The following is an 18,570-nucleotide window of genomic DNA, read 5'->3' as shown; positions in this document are numbered from 1 at the left end:
ATATTATTCATGCGTACATGTGCTAACCAATGTTAGGTAATCAATTTTAGAACTTTGGGTACTTGAGAACATTGTGGTTCAAGCTTCAAGGTGACCATATCGTAAGTTAACCTGGATAGTAATTCATCATTGTCTTTTAAAAGATTATTTAGTATATGTTGAACTGAATTAAAGATGTATTCAAGTTCTGTAAGACATGAAATGCATGACATTAAGATATAAGACAATTATGACTGAAATGACCTTTCACTGTAAAATGACCCAAATGTATGAAATATTGACTACAATATGGCCTGGTGTGGGATAACATCTCCAAGTTAAGATTACTTGGAGTGTACTGAATAAAAGTTACCAAGGTTGAGTGTGGTGCATTTTGTTGTGGATTACGTAGTTGTCGGTCTCACTGAATAATGTTAATTTTTGTTGAGGTTTTCATTGTCAAATATATTTGTGTTGGAAAATGTGGGTAAAATCTGTAAAAATGACATAATATAAAATCCAATAAATACATTTCACATTTCTTTATTCTCAAATCTCTGTGTGTTGTTTGTGTGTTTAGTTGCAATGTCTGAAATATCATATATAAATGTAGCAAATAAGCTGCTATTGGTTCGCACGGTGGAAGTTTGATTGTGACTATCGATTATGCACCATTGTTACTATTGCCTTCACTTATTTTAATGTCCTTGGAAAAATGTGCTCGATATTTCTGATGTAGTCCATGGTCGTTCACTTTTTTTTTTTTTTTTAATTTTTTACACTATTAGTGTGCATGTGATGAAAAAAATACAAAATAAATAAATAATTGTTTGTTTTCAAGTTTTAACTTCAAACATAGTTTTTAGTTCATGGTTTTTTTCTGCTACTTTTTTGCGAGACAGTGATTAAATATCTTTTATTATCCACGTTAACTGTGTTCACAAACATTAGTAATGGTATTACATCAGAAAACTCACATACATTTACGTCAGCCATACTATCTAAACAATTATCATAACCATGTAACCTCTTATACAAGTCAATACATACAGTAAAATCCTCTTAAGAAAATCTCACTTGAGAAAATTTTGTGTTTAATTAATTTTAAAAAATTAATTTTAATTTTTTTTAATAAGTGTTAATTTCTAAGTACCTTGAGAAACTCCTTAGCAGGTATTTGCTGCATAAACTTTGATCACTTGTGTCTTAAAAATGACAAGTTCATGTTTTTCGAGTGTGCTGATGAATGTTTTTACACAATATTTATTTGTTTTGGTTTTGAAGTGCTGTAAATGATGTATTTTTTATTGCATGTATGTGTTTGCTTTATCAAATGATAAATTGCCAAATACTTATTTGGTGGAAGTAAGAGAGGGCGTGTGGTTGCAGACGACACGGCTGAGCTGCTGGCCGCGCTCGCTCGGCGGGAACAAGACGAAGGCCACGCCATTGCGCTGTTCAGCGAGCGCTGCCTGCACTCAGCGGTAAGCCCAGCCCTGCGCCTCCCACTGTCTCCTGTTCTGGTTCTCTCATTTGTCTCCTGGCACAACGACTCCTTAGATGTACTGTTTGTGTTATTAATGGACTATTATTCTATTACTTAATAATTTGTGAATGATAATTATCCTTGAAATTTGAGTTTTTGAACCATGTGGCCGGACTCGGATAAAGAGGCAGAGGCGTGGTGAGGGATGTAAACCAAGCGTTGTGCTGCGTTTGCAGAACAAGCTTAGACGTCACTCATGGTCGTATCAACTCTGTCCAATCACTTAAAAAAGGAAAATTCCACCATCAGTTAGTGAATGAAAAGCAATCCATGTTAATTTGCACTTGCAGGTTGAACGTGAGTAGTCTTGACTCGGGGGCCTGTAGGTGCTGGAATCAATTGTTTCCAACTCATACTTATATGTCTCCCAGTCCAGCACAAGTCAGTACATTTGTAATACAAAGTTGAATATTCATCGGTAGGTACGCCTAGCAGAAATGCAGCAAGTCCCAAGTTGGTTTGCAACTTAAGCAAGAAGAATATGATAACAGATAACATGACGTTAAAGTTGCCTGCCACAAGTGCTGGTTTTTAGGTAACTTTATTTCCTTTAATGTTTGATGGCAGTTACAGTTAAACCTCTCTGAAACAACCCCTCACGGTTCCCAGGAATAGGGTCTTAATAGAGGGGGGGTTGTAATAGATGTTTTCCGAAATTTTCAGTTGATTTCAACCCCCCCCCCCCCCTCCTTTTTTTTTCCAAACCGCTACTCGCTAAGAAACCAGCCGTACAATGGCAGGATGCTGTCACTCACAATGCTAGACGGCTTTGCTTTAAACCCACTTCAACCTTCATGACAAGTCCGTCGCCCTACAGGCTACCTCTAAAGGAAATATGTCAAAAGACAGTTTATTTTTACTGGTTAGTTTACAAGTACGTTTTATGCTTGCCGTAGTTAAATACACTAGAACCCCGGATTTAACGAAGCAGTGATTTTACGAATACATTCTCGGGAACCGTAAAAAAAAAAAAACGGACATTTTGACCAAAATGTGAAAATCAGAAAAAAAAATACAAACAAAACGAAATGAAAGATCATTAAAATCTGTTCATTTTAATACTCAGCGTATTTTTGTGTCGGCTTGAATACTTCCAATAATGTTCATGTAAGAATAACAAAAAAATAATGGGACATTTCCTTTAAAAATATGGCAGCTGTAGGTTCTGCAACGCGAGTGGGCGCACACAAAGCTCGCCCGGCTGGCTGGCGGCAGCGGCTTCATGACTCATAAGCTCACCCCTCCCTCCCCTCGTTAACATTCTTCAAGGCTAGCTCATCCCTCCCAGACACACAAACCATCTAGTGTCCTCCCTTATAACACCCCAACTTCGCTCCCCTTTGAAAAACCTTCAGTGAGAAAATGCTCTTTTCACCCTCTCTTCTCCCGTAAAATTGGGCTATTATGAATGGGGTACTAAAGCAGTGAGGGAGGGGTAAGATATTTGTAAATATTTTCGGACCCCTCCCTCCCCAACAAAACGCGCCCAAAAAAAAGTATGTCAAAATATGTCACTTTTCACACCAAGTTCGAGTTCAGTCATCTCTGGCAAGGAATTTACAAGCTTTCAAACTTAAATATAAATGTATTTTAATAGCAAGGGTCCTATGAAAAGGAATATACCGAATAAAATCAAGCTGCTGTCACCAAATAAAGCATAAAACGGCCCAATGCGTGGTCGCTTCGTTATTGCTCGCGCGAGAGGCGAGACGTGGAATGTTAGAAGAAAGATAAATGCGTGGGAGACAGACGGCAGCCAGTGTGTTTCATGCGTGGGGAATAAGTGGCGTAGCCTTTTTTTTATGCTGGGTGAAGCGACATTTTTCTGTCAACCCACGGGAAAAGACAATTGCTTGAGCTGTCAAAATAAACATCGCTGCGGCAGTTGAAACAAGTCTAGGCGTGCATGCATCCAGTCGGTCGCTGTGTATATCTACTCGAAAAACATAACATCTCAATTCATAACAAGATTCCTTATAACCTACACGTATTGCCGAATGTTTTCAGCCTGATCCATGCAAGTTCTTTAGCCACGTTTTAAATGAAAACAACTGGCCGGCCAGTGTTGTGTCCTGTTTTGCGGACACATAAAGAAAGCTTTTATCAATTTGCTGACAGTTTTAATATATTTTTACTCTCCTCGTTAAAATGAAGCAGATAATGTGATTGTTAACAAGTACAAGCAGCATCCGAGGTCGGCCGCAGCGCACGGTACGGGGAGAGGGTGAGCAAGGGCGAGCGAGCGGCCGACTGCATGTTCACACGCTGCCGCCGGAGGGTTTTTCCTGCATTTAAGGGACGTGGAATGGGGGTTGTAAGCGCTGACAGCGGTCGACAGGAAGTGGTATCTATTTTTAGATATGTGCTGCCTACGTCAGTACAGTATTTGGCAAGAGAAACGCAGTAACACGCTACTCACCACAAGAAACTTATTTTCTGTCCGATTTTCTACAGATTTTCGGCAATTTTTTCACGGTTCCTCGAAATCGGGTTGTAATAGAGAGGTGGTCGCAATAAATGGGGTCGCAACAAAAAGGTTTTACTGTATGTTAATTTCTTGAAGCAATGACCACCTGACTACCGGTGGTAGAGATGATTTATAGTAACTCGCCTGATGTAGCGAAGGGCCAACAATGAGTCCACACTCGTCCCTGGATCAAAGACCAGAAGGCGGCTGAGCGCACGCGTAGCGAGTTGCAGAGTCGTCCCCGACTGTTACTTGGCAGCTGCCACGGGTCCGTCTCATACTTCCATCATCATCTTCTTCCATATGGGCCTCCGTAACAACGCTGTCCCGACAGATTCATAGATGTGAGCGGGCCAGTTTTCCAACCCGCTTCAACTCTGTCTGGGCACAACTCCAACACATCACATCCATGCAGTCAAAGACGTGTCCACAGCACACCAAGTGTCATATGCAGTCATATCTCACCTCCGCCACCGCTCATGCCACTCAATATTGCTAAGTCCATACGCCAATACGTCTACTACATAAATTACATTACCACCGTGCAGACTCTTTGAACAACTACCTAAGTCCCAAACTGTAAATACTTCAATCAGGCAGTGTAACGGTGTGGAACGGCAACCGGCGGGAGCTCAGGCGTGGCTGGTCATTCCTTGCTGGTCATGTTTGAGCATCTGCTGTCCCGAAGACAGCGCAGGGGGTTTCTATAGCCAACTTGCGCGGCCGTTATCTGGACCTAGAACATTCTTCCTTCACGACAAACAGCTCGATGCACAATCAGACTTTCTATCACGTCAAACTTTTTAGGCAGGAAACACTTTTTTTTGCTGTCTCGCTGTTTGCCTACATGGCAGGCTTCGGGATGGGCATGCTTAGAAGCACGTAATTCTGACTGTTCACAAGACTATGTGGTAGAGTACATCGGCAGGAGGAGTGTACGAGGTATAACAACCTCTACTCACACACTGTCAGTAGTTCAAAACACACTTAACATTAAGTAGCCACCTGTGCACACATTGTCGGTGCACAGTGAAAGGTCTGAAACCCAGCGCATTGGGGCCACGGCTGGCCGGATTAACAAATTTACTGGATTATCATTTGTCAGTATTTTTTAACTGGAAATACCAGAGAAAAAGTTATATACGGTATAGTGGTATTTAAAATAAGTTATAATAGGCTCCTGCATAGAAATAAAATACATGCAAAAAATCTTGTGGCCATACACCCTTGAAATGTTACCCTGTAGGAAACAGGAAAAACACTACTGAAATGAATGGTAACGATAAACTCAGAGCTAACTAAAAATGCTGTCAGAGCAGTTATGCCAAGGTCAACAGCTGGAACCCACTTTAAAAAAAATCTGAACATTAATGGCACAATTGGCGCAGGTTAACAGTGTAACCTCTCGAGTTAAACACTCGAGGGGAACAAGGAGTAGGAAGGGAAACAGAGTGTGGCGAAAAGTCATCTAAAGCTATTACAACTGTATGGTATTAACAACACATTTATTAATGATTATACATGAAATTATTCATTACACCTTGATTACTGACAAAAACATAAACAGTTGTGATTTACGGCGTAGCTCTGATTCATAAGTCTGTGAACAGAAACGTTTATGAATATTAGTAACTTGAGACACGCAAATGCAGCTTAACACATCCACTTTACAATTGCCCGTGCTGTCATACTAGGCACGTCGCTTGGTGCTGGGTACACCGTCAAAAGAAAGTTCAGTTACAAACAATTCACGTACATACATTCCCAGATTGCAAATGAAAATAACTAACACTACCCCTCGACTTATGGGTTATTATTGAACTCTGTCAATAAACAAGTTAGCAAACATAATTAACTAAAATACTGATATTTATACTCAACATGACTAATACATAAACCATGTTTTTACGGGGTACGCAGACCTCTAAAAATTACTATAGTAGGTCGTCGACTTCAATTACTCTTGTCGAGACGTATTTCTGCGGGCAAGTTCTTATTCGTTGAAGCAGGGGTTACCATTCACTATCTCCCCAAACTATCATAGCGGGTGATATGCTCGTCGGTGTGGGCACTGGCATTACTCTTCGGGTGTCACTGCCGGGTTTCGCACCTAAGTGTTGTAAGTCCAGTCGGTTGTCAAGTCTATCATCGGGACTCACAAGCTCACACCGCCGTCTCCAAGCCTTGCCTCCGTCACCACTGCCCCTCTTCTCACTCTAAGTTTTCTACCCACTCGGTCTATAAGTGTCTACGACGAATAGTACTTTACCAAGTGGTAGCTTCTTCCAACGGGCAGCGTGACGGCAGACCGGCGAGACGTGTTGACGGTGTAGCTTCCTTCGGCAGGGAAGGCCAGCAGGGCCTCTGGCTGGTGTCGCTGGTGGTCGCGACGAGTCTCCTCCCTCAGCGGAAAATGGGACCCCTTTTATACTCTGCGAACTGCAAGTATCGAACATGGCAGATTGTTCTCGGTCGGGCCTACCGGAAGAGGCGCTGTCGGCGATGTCCGGTTGGCAGCCCGCCAAAACGAGCCTCCCCGAGGTCTCCCGAGCGGCTCCGAACGTCGTTCGCGCAGTGCGCGGACACTGGGCTTGTGCTGGTTGCATCGGCGCGCGCTTAGGCGCCGCGCGACGTATTTTGATGTGCGTATGCGGAGCACACGCAACAACAGAACTTACCAGACCAAGGACGACCTGCTTGAGACCTTTCACTCTGTCTGAAGAACAACCTCCTGTGTGTGTGATGTCGTCGCACGTGCAGGCCACATTGAGTGGAACTGGAGTGGCAGTGTGCCGGCTGGTGCGACTCGGGAGTGTGTTGTGTTGCAGATGTTCAAGTTTGTGTCGAAACTGCCGGGAATCAACTTGGTGCGCGCAGTAGAACTGACCCAGAAGTTCCCGTGCATCGCAGACTTCCTGCGGAGGTAGGCAGTACGATACACAATTTCTATCGTTTTAACAGTACGGTTACAAAGCTTTGTGACCTTGGCTATCCAGTACCTGACAGATTTCTACTGGAGTGGAGGATGGATCAGGTTGATTAACGGCTATGAACAGGACAAGTTAATTACAAAAAGGTTATGTTGTTATAAATAAGGTTTTGGGAGCTGAAATAAATGAAATAAAATTATAAATGTGGTTGCGACTCGGTGTGGGTAGCAGGCTTGCTGGGAGCTGCACTTGGTATTGTGAGTCGTGGTTCATTCAGCCAAATATGAATGAAAAATGTTTGGAGAGCTCATTGTGGCAAGATGTTCTGTCTTTCAAGTAATGGTTCACGTATAATGTGTTAGCAGAGTGCAGGGTTGTATCCAACTGCATTGGCTAAAATGTGTATTATAACCTTGTTTTAATATTTTATCATAGACTTTGTAATCTGACAGTTTACCTGAAATTGAGATTGATAAATAAAGGTACGTAAATATTTATCACACAATAGTATCACATTAAAAATGAGGCCACATAAATACATTTAATGTATAGGTGTTTAATGTGAAAAATTGCTTGCCTTATTTAGTGCACATAAACAACTGGAAGGAAAATTTAAACTTCTACATTTATAAAAAATAAGACTCACTGTTAGGTCCATAATACAGAAGGGCATCAGTAAAAAAGCTGTAAGCAAGCTCGCATAAAGGTTTTTATGTCTTATGAGTCAAAGGAAAAGCAGGGTGAGTTGGGTCTTGACATGTTTCGTTTTGGTGTGCCCTTTTTTTTTCTCTGATTTTTTAACCATAAAATTTTTTCTAACTTTTCATGATTGATACATTTGTGGTTGGGAAACAGTGATTAAAAAAAAATTCCTTTAGGAAAAGACATTTTCCTTGTAAAAAATTATCATTACACACACTGATTATATACAGTATCATTGCTTAAACATTGTATTATACACTGTGTTACAGCATACTCATTGTATAATTCTTTACTAGCTATGCTGTGACTGTTCGCCTGGAATTTAGAGTGATGCATGCAAAAGCAAAAGTGTGTGCTGCGGGAATAATGTAACTTAACAAGATAAGATAAGTTATAAGTGTATTTGTTATAAATCTGTGCCCATACTGCTGGCTCTTCATTCCAAAATAAAGTTAATTTCTAATGTTCGAGATATAAATATTAGGATTTACTTTTCCCAGAAAATAAATCATACTTTAAGATAATATGCAAATTACAGGAAAATGTAAATACAAATTTTCATTGTAAAGTGTTCGCAAAGTGGTACGTGATTATATACTTGTTGCACATGTCAAATGTGAATCTAATTTTAACATCAACTCTAAACAAGTTCATTAAACTTGAACAGAAGAGACTAGATAATGTTTGAGTCTTGGCCTATCTCAGATCATATGCATGTGCTTGCATGCTGTACCGACAGGTCTTACTGCAGCTAGGTAACGTTCTCCGTGACTGTGAAGAGAGTACGGAGCCAGTTTGGAATGGTGGTGGAGCCTGGTTGTAATGGACGTGCCTTTACTATTGCAGTATCTCTCTCTTGGCTTTATGCAGAGTAGCGTTCCAGGGTAGACTGGTGAGTGCCAGCGAGAACGTGCCGTAGTCCCGGCGGTCCCAGCACCAGAGTCTGTGCGCTGTGGCTCTATTGTGTGGCTCAGTTGCAGTGACCTGGAAACCCTGCGCAAGACGACTGGCTTAAGTCGCAGCTGCGCCAGCCGTGTGCATCTGGTGCTCAGCGGGGTCATCCAGCCGTAGTGTCGCTCCGAGTGCGTGCTGGCACGCTGCCGTCACTGCGCCGAGGCTGTGTTAGTGTGTGTCTCAGGAGCTGCTGTGCAGAGCCGTACACAGCCTCTCCCGAGAGGGTGTGACATGTGAACTGTGCTTAGGTGGGCTCCACTGTAGACCGTTAGACTGCAGTTTGTGGCTTATGGCGTGCGCTTTTGCCAACACCACGTTACAAAGTTCAGGAGGTGTGCTTCTTCGGAATTCTGAGTGCACGAGAAACTTTTTAAGAACTGATATCAATAGTTATGACAGTTTATACTTTCATGCTTGTAAATCAGTAATAAATCACCACTTGTTAAATTTACTTAAATATAGTACAAGAAACAATTCACATATGTTCACTGATACAAATTAATGCTTGCCAAGTGCTCTTCTCTGTTGTGTATTTCCGTGCCTTTTCCATAGTGAGCCCTGCAAGTACCGTAGACTTATTTATAAATGTGTTTCTCAACTCCTAAACCTTTATACCTCTTTCAAGAAGGTATGTCGTCACATTCCATAAATACTACATTGTTTCCCCTTCTTAAGTTATCAAACCTATGCAGGCTAGAACAGCATAAATCTTGCAGTTTTTCTTAACTATTCAGTTTTGCTAAAATTGCATTTAAAATGGGAGGAATACTAGCAAAGAAATAAGTGTGAACGATCCACCATAACCCACTGTGTACAATTCTGCCATAAATTTGTATCCTGGAATTTTTCGGTTTTAATTTTCTTTCAGTGTTATTGACACGGGGTCACTAAGTGTGAGTTGCGATGGGCACCACTGTGTGGTTAGGGGTGACCTGGACACAGCCATGATTCTGACTCAGGGTGTGATGTAGCCCAAGTGGGGGGAAGTCAAGACATGACCCCTTACAGTAATGACTTTGTCAAACACACTTGATGTTACTAAACATGTGGGCTCTTAAGACTTCCCTCACACCTCTACACATCCACGCACTCCCACATGGTTAAAGAGAAACATGTGGTTCCAGCAAGTTTCATTTATTACAGCTTTATGCTTCTGTACCACGTGGCAGTTAAAATAACACAGAATAAATTATATAACAGATGAAAAACACTGTGGCACCAATCGGTTCTGTCGAAGTCCAGCGCACCACGTGGCTAGACAATACCTCCACTTTAATGTCGGGGTTCCAGTTAGGGTTTCAATTAAATTAACAAAGCAGTCGGCCACCGGAGGTTGGCCTCGAAGATGTAAGAAAGACATTAATCAAATTTAAGCTGGATTGTAATGAATCATTAACATGCAAGGATGATGTCCCCGGGGTGCTATGAGTGTCCGGCCTCGGGCGGTGAAGTGCGACTGGGTGAGTGATGGCTACTGAGCACACTGGACATCGTGCCCACGCCAAGACACAAAGACTGTTGGATTATTCAAAAATTGTTTCACATACATCAAAAACTTAAGGCATAAAACACTTCACATAGTTAAGATATTTTTTTAATTGACACAAACAATTTAAAATTTTTGTATTAAAAAAATATAAAAAGTGAAAACTTATTGTTGCCCGGGGGTGCGTTCAGAGATGTCCAAGTACACCTGTAGACAATAAAACAAATGAAAGTTTTTTATTTAAATTATCAATGAGTGAAATTTAAAAAAAACATAGCCCTTGTAAATGAAAAATAAGTATATTTTACCTAATATTTAGAACACGAATCACTGACAATCTTGTGTGTGCCTCTCTTTCTTCTCTTGCATCTTGTCTCTCATCTTCTCCTCTCTTCTCTTTTTTTTTCCCCTCTCTTCTCCCTCTCTCTCTCTTATTCCTCTCTTTTTTTCTCTTTTTCTTCAATTTTTTCTTCTCTTTTTCCTTCTTCTCTGTCTTTTCTTCTCTTTTCTTCCTCTACCTCTCTTTCCCCCCTCTTCTTCCACTCAAGTGAAGGCGCACTGTTTAAAACATTCTGGCGCACACGTTACAAGTTGATGTGCAAATCCGGTAAAATATGTCAGTGCAGGAATAAGGTGCAGAGGCTTGTGAAGTCGCGTCAGGCTCCGCGGGGACATAACCCTGGATGATGTCATACTTTACTGGGCGTACTTATGGTACCATGGGCGTCCTAGTGGTATAAATGGTTCATTTGGAACAACCAGTTGCTTTTAAGCTCCCATAACTGCTTGCTCCTCTTCCTTTTTTATTATTTTATTTTATTTTAAATTTTAAAACCAAATACTTTAGACAATTTCTATTGCTCCTTCGCTTGTAACTTACCAATGTAGTTTCTTTTCAGTTTTTCACTTACCATAGTTTACATATGCAATCCACATTTTGCTAAAAAAATTAATAAATCACACACATGAATTAAAAACACATAAAAAAATAATTGGAATTTTAAAGAGTCACTGAACACAACTTATTACTTGGTTGCAAGGCACTGCACTAACTGTTGGGTTGGTTTCAAAAAAATGGATTTCGAAGAATTAACCAACTACGGAAGCCTTTATCTTTGTACTTCCTTGCAGGACAGAACCGACTCCAAAGAAAGTGGCTATGTTTATTCTTAACGACAGCACTTTGGGAGTAAGCCTTGTCCTTTGTCAGTTGCAGCCAGCACCGTGCGCTGATAAGCCAAAATACAAAATACTCTGCCACTGGTAAACGTTTTGATGAGTCAGTTTTTAAAGAAATGCCCGTAAATATTTTAAAATTTATATAACTGAAAAGTGAAGACTCTTTGTCTCTGGTTTGTTCAATGGGTTCCTCAGATATGAATTTTTTAACAAAAGATCTATATAGAATATTTCTGCAGGTTAATTTACTTTGGTGTGATGCATTTTTGGATACACCAAAACAATTCCTGATGAAATAGTTAGTTTATTAATTTTTTTTCAACCCCTTAGAATGGCCTTAATTATGAAAAAAATATATATGTTTGCCTGATGCGTATTTCAATACTGTACACAATATGTGAAAATTCTCGGTCCAAAGTTCAGTTTTAAATTGGTATGATGATTGGCAAAAGCGCATGCAGAATCACCTACGGCAGTCGGCATGTTAGAAAGAGACACTGCAATCTAAGGGTGGGATGCTCTATACTTATGTCCTTATTGAAACCGGTGGTACCTAAGAACAAGCAAACACTTCTTTTACACTTATCAGGAAAGATGAGAGTAGATGTTTCTTTACAGGATTTCAAAAGTCTTATGTTTCATTACAGCTGGTATAGATAAATTTAAAAAGTTTGCTACAAACAATACACTAAAAACCTATTTTTAAAATGACCGGGAAAATATTGTTACACAATTACAAGTAATAAATAACACGAGTGGTTGCCATATGTGCTGCCTTCTAATACAATTTTTTTTTTTTTTCATCTCTGCCTTTTGAAGTTGTGAAACAGCAGTATTATATTTTATGTTTCTCAGCATGTTGTTCAAGTGAACCAAGACGTGAGTTGGCGGGAGTGCTTGATTGTCTTGGAGGCTGACCACAATGGGTGGCCAGACCACTTCCCACGAGGTGCTCTGGACTCCTTTCCTGAGGCAGTCACACCCAGACTTAGTTTTCATTTGTTGTATCTCTCTTGTTTACATATGACACTTATTTTTTGTCAACAAAAATATACACTTTTACATATGTATATTTGCTTATGGTCAAGATATTTTGGATATCTCATTTAGCAATTTTGTTTATTATAAATCAAAGTTGCCATGTTTTAAATTGTAAAAGAAGTTTGTACTGTTATTAATGTGTGCCTTTTTTTATTGTGAATTACTGTGAATAGACTGTACTTTGAGATGGTACGTATTGGCTGTGATAAAGTGATAAAAAATGTCTTTATTGAATAGCAAAGTAACATCTAAGTGTATATAGTTGTACATTTCCTTTTATACTATATATCTTCATACTGTTATGTACCTACTTGTCCATCATAAATTAAAAACTATGAAGTAAATACTGGATGTGTTGCAAATTGTACAAGTGACATTTCTTTTCTGTGTGATGGCGGGGCAACTTGTGATCAGACCCATGTGTTAGGCTGGTTTATGTAGTAACATAGCAATAGCAGTGACTTGAATGCATGGCCTTCGAACATGTTGTCGTATTTTCCTTTGTATTTAATTTAATTTTTGTGAAAAGGAGACGTGTTTGTGACATGATAGTTAAGTGTTTTTTTTTTTTTTTTAAGGATCTGTATTATTTGTGAGGATGAAACAGAATTTCTTCTTTTAGCAAGAGTTTTTCCGGCAGAAACGTTATGCAGGAAATCAAAAGAAATATTGTGTTTTATTAAATTCAGTTGAAAGAGTTCTTGTTTTATAATATGCGCAGATAGATCGTAATTTCCACTCAACAAAACTGGCTAAGTGTTGAACTAAATCCATCGCTGGCATGAGTCAAGTTCACCAAGTACATAATGATGTAATGCAGACACTTCAAGGATACCCCAAAAAGCTACTTAGTAAAATAAGATGATCCTATGCTAATAAGTTTGCATGCAAATAAATTAAACTAAAATGACTAAAAAGCTAAATACAGAGTGAGAATTAAATAAAGGTGTGAAAACATGTAACAGCTGAGAACATGTTTCTTGACTCAAATCATATTTTCTGGGGTGAAATTTCAGAAATCCCTGAAGTCCTGACTTTTACCTATAGGACTTTCAGGGGCCCGTAGATCTCGTTGAAGCTCCTGATGCTTACAAATTCCCGGTTTTAAGTAAGTCAACTAAGTTTAAAAACTGTATTGAAAATGTTGTATTGTTATAGAAACAATTTTGTTTACTTAAAAGTTCATAATCATAGTCATAGTATATGAATAAAAACAGACAATGCTACTATATTTTTGGCTTTAAAACTGAAGTAGGGAAATAAGGTAAACCCTCTTTAGATAATCCCACATGATAAAATTTGTGTTTTTTTATCTATTTTAGAGGTCCAGATTTAAAATTTTTGTCTCCTACAGTACAGCTGCCCGATTCCTGTTTCTCCCGCTTGCTTGCATGAACCGGCGTGTTATTTCCCCCAACTAACGTGCCTCCGTCTTGCCACCTGTCTCAAGGCTGCAGCCTGCCTCAGCACAGGCTCTGTTAAGTACCGCCCGTTTCTGCAACTTTGTTCCCGTGCTCCAGAGCACGTTTAGTGTAGCGTGTCTGACGGTGTTTGCACAGCGCCAGCATGTTCCCCCGCACCTCACCCCCTCCCCTTTTTTCTCTCTGTATACAGGGCCCCTCCCCAACTCCTCGGGGCACCTACTGCACCTGAGTTTGTGCCCAGCGACCCTCGGTCACCTTTAGTGCTGAGTACTTATTAACTCCTGTGCTTCCCACCCCCAGACCTCCTTGCTGCAGGCTGCATCCACTACTGCCACTCGGCGCCCGATCTGACGGCTCTCGCGCTAACTACAGGCTAGCGCAGCTCTTTCCACTCAGGAAGCCCAAACATCAGTCTGTGACTTTTTCAATGCCAAAAGAAGAAAAATTCCTGTGGAGAGACTGTAAGGTAACCATAGTGTATAGTTTTCAAACATAATTGTATTTATTATAAAATTATAATTGTTAAAGTAATAAGAAAAAACTATTTAAAGTTACTGGTAAGTCTACTATTTAAGGTTTGCCCAGCCGGCCTGCGTCCCATGATGTCTTAAGTTTAATTTTGATTTAACTGTTTGTAACGTAGGTAATTTTCATTCAGCAATCACCTTATCATAACTTTGTGTGCAATTGAAATGATAACCAAAAGATGCATGTCTATTGTGATGAATCTAACCTCATAAAATAAAAACGAAAAAAAAAAAATTCTCTATTAAATGACAAATCATTAACAATTCTCTGTGGTGTTTTTATTTCCCTTTGACATAAAAAGATCCACCTCTTACACTAAGTTTGCTTTGTGGGCATAAACCCTAAATTGTGATACTTTTGTGTTCAATCTCTGTTTTATATTTTACCTGAAATATTGTTTGAACTTAGTATGTTTGCAGGCTTTTTCTTTAAGTGTTTACGTAAACACAGCAGGGGTCTCGATTGATAGCAGAGGATGGTTATTTTCACCTATTAAAGCTGACAATTACTTCTGGTAGCATATAACGTGGTTCTTTTGGTTATCATGGCACATTTAGTGTAAGTAAAAGTTACGTTTAACTTTTCAATCATAAGTATGTTAAATAAGCTGCATGGGAGTGTATCTTAGTAGTTTGGCAGAATGTAACTTTCATTTTTAGGTACAGAAAAGAACTAACTACCACTACAGTAAATATTGCTTTGTTTCTACAGTTGTGGATTTTCTCACTTGTGTTCTTCATTTAAATTTATCTTCTTTATCCTTAGCAGTGATGTGAATGACACTTTTGAATATGTTTAGCCCCCTGTTCCAGGGGCACAGCCATCGTGGCAGGACTGCCAATCATTACCTCTTTTCCGGCCTGCTCGTACCAGGCTCATATATGCGCGACGTTCCCTAGATGTTGGCACCATTGCAGCTCCGACTTTTGACCCTCCCCGGATTTGCTGCTGTCGCCCTAGCTCGCAGCCAGACAGGCGGGCGTGTCTTTTGTGCAAACCCCTTCTCCTCACTTTTTGATGTCAAACATCAGTGTGTCTATCATTAACCTGTGGTTTAATAAGATCTTATAGAAATTTTTAAAAAAATCTTTCTAAATAAAATACACAAGTTTTTTTTTTTAATGGGAATATGTCTTTTACTCCAATTATACTCAAGGTGTTGCCCAGGGATAGCCAACACAGTATTAGTATATGATACGATAGTTTTAATATTTTACATGTATTTTATAATATTAAGGGGATTAAGTTCAAGTGTATCTTTAATGTTAAGTTTAACATTAAGGCTTAGGTACCTACTTTAAGCTTTCAGCAATTTTGTTGAGAGTATTCCCTCTCGCCTATAATTTGTTTTGCTTGCTAAGTTACCTATTTACTAGTGTAAAATTATCACTCCAGATTGCTTAAAAATGAATTGGGTTATGATTTAGCATTACATAGACTACCATCATCAGGGCATGCCTAGTCACTTAGAAAAAGATTTAATGGCAGCATGTTGGATGTTCTTGAGGAATTCAATGTCTGTTGTGCAAAGTATGAAGGCATTCTGGCATCTATGAATAACATTGACAACGAAAATAATCAAACTAAAATTTCACACGCCTTTGTGACTCACGTCACTCATTGATTGACTAATCTCAGCTTGCAATCTGCAACCAAACTGAATGGTGTTTACCAAAGAGAAATTGAAAACTGACTACAAGCACCTAGCCTCACTTCTAATTTGAGAACCAGGACAGCCTTGCTAGACGCTCTCCCAAGTCAAGCGAAATGATTTCTCTCTCCCAAGGGCAGATGCCTGAGATGAGAACAAAATCTTTTACCCAACTTGAAACACTGCCCAAGGAAGTGTCGCCAGCAGGCCCAGGGCTGCTGGAAGTACACACCACTTTCACCCCATTGTTACCATCATCACCACCCCTTCTGCCTCCACCAGCCTCTCACCCTTATATTTCAACTGTGACTTTACCTACCCTTACAGCTCCATGCTCTTCACCACTGCAACTGTCATGGCGCCTACCACCCATCCCATCACCAGTGTGACCTATTCTCATTTTCCTGAAATCACCCCACACCATTTTCTTCCTAGCCTTCCAGCCACGTACTTCCCCTTAACGAACACCACTTCCAGTTGAATCCCGTATCATCAATTTCCCTCCTGGCAAACGACCACTTTGCACCCCACCCTCCTCTCATTTATCGCCCTCCTGTCACATTCTTCCCATCATTTTACTCCCTCCCAGCTCAGGCCTTCCTACCCCTCTGGGGAAATCCACCCCTTCGGCCACCACCATCACAACCAACGTAAAATCGGCCACAGGCTCATCCCACCACAAGCCATGGGTATAAGTAGGTACCGTACCAGTTTTTATGGTAAGATTCCTCACCCTGCTGAGCCCCTACGGTCAAGGTTGCCTGAAACCAATGGTTTAGGTCTCAAGGAAATGTTTGATTATTCGCGACATCTACTCAAGTTGCATCAGACGGGTGGTATACTCGAAAAACAATTATTTGAAGTTATTTTTTCTACAAGCCAACCACATTTAAGAGAACGAACTTCATTGGCCAAGAGAATAATCTGACCTTTAATCAGTACCATGCGGATTTGTTGATTTTTTCTTTGACGTGATAACGTCATAAATCGATGGACGCCGGCTGCACGCACGAAAAAGCATGACTCATTGTCAAGTTCCGCCTGAGCCGAGCGTGCAAGAACCGGCCAAACACCGTGCGAGAAAATCTATATTACCTATCAAACATGTTAAGGTATACAATTTTTCATCAATGTTTTCTTATGACGTTATCACGTAAAATTATCGTCCATAAACCGACTTTACAGACAACACCTTTTTTTATTTTTTTATTCTGACGCCGTACCGACCGGAGCCTCGACCCGCCAGTACTGGCTCCCGCTGGTGGAACGCACCCCTCGCAAACTCAACCCGGGTCAAACGCGGAGTAGATACGCAAGTACTCCCAGTGTATAAATTTTGTCACGGAACTGCACCTGATCAAACAACCGATAATAATTCACGGAGTAAGTTCATCAAGCCATCCCCTAAATTAACACGTGATAAGAAATGTGCATCGTAGAGCACGAGTGTTAGCCCCCTCCGGGCACAGTGTTAATTCTCATCGCGGCCTAGAGCCTTAATTTAAGTAAGAAACAAGGTGCTGAAGCAATATCCAGAACAAACCCACAAACATAAACGTAACTAGTGGTTTTTACCAACTATTCAGTAGTCTTTAAGTTAACTCATCTTTTTAAATAATATTTGTTCAATTTCTTAAACTAAAGCTTTAATCAATATTTCATAATACATCTAATGTCAGCATTAATATTCAAACAAGGGTCATGTACAATTAACAAGTAAGTTTTCAACTAAAAACCGAATAGGTAACGGTAATTTCTTTTCTTCACTCTCGTGGTTTGGCGCGCGGAGGAAAAGTCTTCCCCCCCCCCCCCCCCTTCTCCAACCTCCGGCAGTCCAGATCAGCTCGCGGCCCGGGGTGGATGTGTTCGTGTGTTCGTTCCGCCGACCTCCGTAGCGCACAGTGGCGGATCCAGGATTTTGGTTTGGGAGGGGCTTGACCCAGCTGAGGCTAGACTTTATCAAGGCAAACACTAAAACAATAGTGGACCCAGATGCTTTTGGAGGGGGCTTGAGCCCCTTAGCCCCCCCCCCCCCCCCCTCTGGATCCGCTACTGGTAGCGCAGTCGGATGCACACCGGCTTGCAGTGCGAGGGGTTCTGGGTTCGAGTCCCGGGTAAAGCATGGGTGTTAATTTACATACAGAGATTTGATGAGATATGATACAGAAAAGCTTCGCATAAGGACACAATACCCTATGGCCGTGGGCTTCAGGCACTATCAACTTTAAAAAAAAAAAAAAAAAAGTGTGTTCGTTCCGTGGGCAACCTTCAATTTAGTAACTCACCGATGCTTCACTCTGGTAAATATAGTCATGAATCAAATCCTTTGTAACGTCAATCTCCACGCGACCCCGAGTCGGTTTTTACGGTACAGGGCTTAACCCGGCCGTCGTTATTCCTGTCTTAAGGCCACGGGCCACAGGGCCGCCTTAAGGTCAGTCACTTTACGGACCTGGCCGACTGCAGGACAACCAACGAACTCCCCCCTCTAACGGAATGCCTTAGGGAGAGACAATCATAAATAATCAAGAGTAGTGTCGTGCAATATCGTGTACCCAAATATGTCCGTTAATAAATACGTGTACCACACGTTTTCAGTTCCAGTGCGTGTATTACATCTGTAGTTCGGCACCAGCCACCTTATGCTTAACAGGGAGTGCCACCATTGTCTACTAGCAGTTAA

General features: G+C 40.7%; 1 protein-coding gene across 1 annotated transcript in view; it reads left to right on the top strand.

The window, feature by feature from the left end:
• The window catches only part of LOC134540141 (uncharacterized), a 59,819-nt gene extending 46,837 nt beyond the window's left edge, over positions 1–12,982 (top strand). Inside the window, exons 24-26 of the mRNA XM_063382675.1 lie at positions 1,369–1,463; positions 6,821–6,915; positions 8,599–12,982. Coding sequence (XP_063238745.1) covers positions 1,369–1,463; positions 6,821–6,915; positions 8,599–8,695 — 287 coding nt within the window. The 3' untranslated portion in view covers positions 8,696–12,982. The remainder of the gene's footprint in view (positions 1–1,368; positions 1,464–6,820; positions 6,916–8,598) is intronic.
• The last annotated feature ends 5,588 nt before the right edge of the window (positions 12,983–18,570 follow it).

The sequence above is a fragment of the Bacillus rossius genome, chromosome 16 (genome assembly GCF_032445375.1).
Source record: "Bacillus rossius redtenbacheri isolate Brsri chromosome 16, Brsri_v3, whole genome shotgun sequence".
NCBI classification, from domain to species: domain Eukaryota; kingdom Metazoa; phylum Arthropoda; class Insecta; order Phasmatodea; family Bacillidae; genus Bacillus; species Bacillus rossius.
This window is presented reverse-complemented; position numbering and strand designations above follow the sequence as displayed.